The 4,634-nt window shown below is 37.6% G+C and overlaps 1 protein-coding gene across 1 annotated transcript in view; it reads right to left on the bottom strand.

Moving 5' to 3' along the window:
* Window positions 1-1,099, bottom strand: part of LOC111084028 — a gene marked incomplete at its 3' end in the record, with an annotated part of 5,901 nt that extends 4,802 nt beyond the window's left edge. The window contains exon 1 of the mRNA XM_022380803.1: window positions 38-1,099. Within this exon, the coding sequence (XP_022236511.1) occupies window positions 38-1,073 (1,036 nt within the window). The remainder of the gene's footprint in view (window positions 1-37) is intronic.
* Window positions 1,100-4,634: the final 3,535 nt, after the last annotated feature.

Here is a 4,634-nt window from a genome sequence, read left to right as displayed (position 1 = left end):
AAATGTTCAGGAACAGAATCTGGATGTTTGGTGTCATCAGTTGGTGTGGATGTGACATGATCAGGAACACAACCTAGACTTCTGGTTTCATCAGTTGGTGTGGATGTGAAATGTTCAGGAACAGAATCTGGATGTTTGGTGTCATCAGTTGGTGTGGATGTGACATGATCAGGAACACAACCTAGACTTCTGGTTTCATCAGTTGGTGTGGATGTGAAATGTTCAGGAACAGAATCTGGATGTTTGGTGTCATCAGTTGGTGTGGATGTGACATGATCAGGAACACAACCTAGACTTCTGGTGTCATCAGTTGGTATGGATGTGACATGATCAGGAACAGAACCTAGACGTCTGGTGTCATCAGTTGGTGTGGATGTGAAATGTTCTAGACGTCTGGTGGACAAAATAACCTGGTTCCTCGAGGCCACTGGAGAAGGTTCTTCGTTATTCTTCAAATTCATGGTGTTAAAAAAAATATCTTGTTTTTCTTTGTTAATGACTGAGATCCATTCTTCTTTCTGTGACAATTTCTTGGCTAGTATGCAAGAGTCTTCATCCCTCTGGTGATTTACTTGACAACAGACGTCATCACTCTGGTGATTTACTTGACAACAGTCTTCATCACTCTGGTAATTCACTTGACAACAGTCTTCATCATTCTGGTGATTCACTTGACAACAGTCTTCATCACTCAGGTGATTTACTTGACAACTGTTTTCATCACTCTGGTAATTCACTTGACAACAGTCTTCATCATTCTGGTGATTCACTTGACAACAGTCTTCATCACTATGATGATTTACTTGATAACAGTCTTCATCACTCTGGTGATTCACTTGACAACAGTCTTCATCACTATGACGATTTACTTGATAACAGTCTTCATCACTATGATGAGCTCCTTCATCATTCTGATTATTTACTTGATAACAGTCTTCATCACTATGATGAGCTCCTTCATCATTCTGATGATTTACTTGACAACAGTCTTCATCATTCTGGTGATTCACCTGATAACAGTCTTCATCACTATGATGAGCTCCTTCATCATTCTGATAATTTGCTCGACACATTTTTCTCACGTCTTCACTTCCAAACCTAAAACAGATTAACGATACATTTATCCAACTAAAATGCTTATTTTTATCCAGCTTCTTAGGATGAGAACATTATAACAGAAAGAGAGGTACATAGACACATAAGAATAAAACAATTTTGTTTTCACCAAATAACTTCCACGCGTATTTTATCATTCATTATTTAAATAATCCAACCGAACCCTAGCAAGTTTCATAGATACAAAATACAACAAAAATATACTATATATATATTACGAGTTTCATTTCCATTACTAGCAAATTTTATAAATAGACATTATGGCAGAAATTTACTAAATAAATTTGAATTTGAAAATAATTGTATCTCAGGTTTCACTTGAAATATTCAACATGACAAATTTTATTCGTTTTCACACAACTTGTTTTTGTGTTAGCACTTGATTAAGCATGCACTGGGTTACTTACATCCTTGACATTAATTAGGGTTAGTTTACATAAGTCGTAAAGAACTGGTTTGTTCAGTGAAAAGGAGACTTGTTACTCCAACAGCTCTTTTCATTCAACAGATGTAAATTCCGTTTTTACAAGACAAATTTAATAAGCTGTCTAACGTTTTGAGCAGTACTTATGATTTAAACATCACTGTACATCAGGGGTTCGTGTACAACTCAAACAGGAGGAAAGAATGTGAATGGTAGCCTCCGTCCTTTGAACCTTGCAGAATGACACGAAAGTTCAGTCTAAAGTTAATGCCGATAGAGGTCGTGGTAAAATTAATAAAATGATTGACAAGTTTCAAACAAATAGGGGTGGAATGGAGAAAGCAATCAGCATGTTTTTCTCTGGTTTTATACAGCAGTGACCTCCTGTTGTCACTTTCTGAAAAAGGGGTCACAACCTAGAATTGTAAAGACAGCCTGGCATACCATCCATCTTTTTATCAGATGGAAGATATGGTGGGAGTTGGAGGATATGTCATGACGAAAGTTTTATTAGCATTGAAAAGCTCTTCACAATATTTGATGTCGTGTCTGTCAAGTACAACGTATTCCATTTGCGGCTGGGCCACGCCTTGTCTCTGACATATACGACCTTGGAAAAGGGGCGAGAGCTAAGAAAACAAACTTGAAACTGCTCTGGTATTTCCAACATAAAAAAAAGGTAAAACAACAACACCAACAACAAAGAAAAACGTCTACGATTATACAAGACCAATTCAAATTCCTTGCACAGCGGTCTCCAAGCAAGGTCAACAGATAATTATTATTCGCCTCCTGTATGACCAACTATTTCATTCATTCTTTGAATTACAAATGAATCAACCTATTTCAAAATATAATCTTTCATGCATGCAGACCACAGAACAATCGCTATGTCCTCCACACATCACAGAGTTTATTTCCAGCTCTTCGAGGGTTGTTCAGTGGAGAGGTTCATTACAAGTGAGTCGTTGAAACTTGATTAAAGAATGTTGCGTATAGCCAGGAATCAAGACTTTCCTGGTTAAGTAACTATACTTTTGTTTCCATGGCAACTCTTCCCAAGCATAATATGTTTTTTTTAATACTGTCATTATCGAAAATCAATGACTTAAGAAACTGATTGTTATTGAAACGTCATATGTACATACAATCATAAATTATACTTCAATATATTATATTATATATTTATTTTACTCCGATGTCTTGTTTGAACTTGTCCATTGTCCAGTCATACCCGAACAGTGACCACACTTACGTCACGAAACGTATTAAACACTTCCAATAAAGTTCGTTACAAACTTGATTAATTAATTAATTTCTTTGTAGTTAAACACAAAACTACACAATGGGCTCTCTGTGCTGTGCCCATCACGAGTATCGAAACCCGGTTTTCAGCGGTATGAGCCCTCAGACTCAGCGTTGAGCCAATGGGGGCAAAAGAAATATTGTTTTTGTTTCGTTTATATCATTCATTTTGCCAAAATGATTTCAATAAAACGTTGTTGTTTACATATATTTCTGCCCTATTACCAAGCAGGCGGGAAACGGATATCTTGCATACTTATTCTGTGACAAGTTCAACAGAAAATGGAACGCGTCGTTGCCTTGTGTAACCCCGAGATTCTTGACATCCAGCTTTGTGCCAAACTTTCTACACAGGTGGATATATATATACATATATACCTAGCTTGCGGTTACAAAAGTCAAGAGTTTGTAGCTTGGGGTTAGAGAAGTCAAGAGTTTGTAGCTTGGGGTTAGAGAAGTCAAGAGTTTGTTGCCTGGGGTTAGAGAAGTCAAGAGTTTGTAGCCTGGGGTTAGAGAAGTCAAGAGTTTGTAGCTTGGGGTTAGAGAAGTCAAGAGTTTGTAGCCTGAGGTTAGAGAAGTCAAGAGTTTGTAGCCTGAGGTTACAGAAGTCAAGAGTTTGTAGCTTGGGGTTACAGAAGTCAAGAGTTTGTAGCTTGGGGTTACAGAAGTCAAGAGTTTGTAGCTTGGGGTTACAGAGGTCAAGAGTTTGTGCAATTTTCTCTTTGGGTTAATTTCCGCAGTAAACTATCCCCTTTATTACTCCGAGTCAAGAGAGAGAAGAAAATAATAACTTTTCCTAATTGATTTAGAAACATGAAATAATGTAAACCACACGAGAAAGAAACAGTAAGAAGAGAATCCATAGGTCACCCCTCTGAGAGTTAAATCTTACAGTTGGCACATAGCAACACGCATCAGGAGGGGGAGATTTTGAAGGGCACGCATAACGTAGAATTATATTTGTGACACTATGGGAAGAATACTAGGAAATCAATCATCCTCCTCCCCCTCCCCCCACGTTATCTAAACACCTAAAAAGAATTCCAGTCCAGGAACTGTCTGTCTTGCTTCATAGAGACACATTTTCTTTTTTTTTGGTATGTCGCATTGTTGAAAACTACATATCAACTCCGGCTTCGGCTCTAAGCTCGCACAATTGGCGCCAATTTTCACGTATATTGTTGTTTTTCATTCGTCAAGAACTGATAAGATACAGGCAGTCAGTGAACTATTTTGTGCATGGAATAAAATAAATAAAACAAACACGCGTTAGACTTAGAGAGCATGACAGACTCACATATTTGGCGTATATAATTAGAAAACGAGTTATCTCACCAGAAACATTTAGGCTATGAAATATAGTTCAGTAGATAGCAACAGGACGATCAGTAAATAAAATATATCTAAACACACTGTCACGTTTTCTTCAACCAATTATTTTCTTGTACGTTTCAATGTGAGAAAACTATAACTATGTGTTATTGGTAGAGACATCTTGAGTTTCATTAACGACAAATTTACGTAACAACAAGGTACGCGTGAGGTTTGAAATAATGTGGTCCATCTGCCTCTTTTGGACACCGAAGAACCTGACCCTCCCAAGTCGCCCAGCGACTAAACATCAATGCAGACGATGGTTTTAGGACACTTGGTCGTGAATCTACACAGTAAGGGAGTGTATGGATTTGACTGTTCACGTGGTTTTAGCCTTGTGGATGAACGATTAGCGACACAAATATGATCCCCATGTGAGTAAAGACTGTAGTAACATTATGTAACAATGTCAAAA

The sequence above is a fragment of the Limulus polyphemus genome, unplaced genomic scaffold (assembly GCF_000517525.1).
Source record: "Limulus polyphemus unplaced genomic scaffold, Limulus_polyphemus-2.1.2 Scaffold12922, whole genome shotgun sequence".
Classification (NCBI taxonomy): domain Eukaryota; kingdom Metazoa; phylum Arthropoda; class Merostomata; order Xiphosura; family Limulidae; genus Limulus; species Limulus polyphemus.
This window is presented reverse-complemented; position numbering and strand designations above follow the sequence as displayed.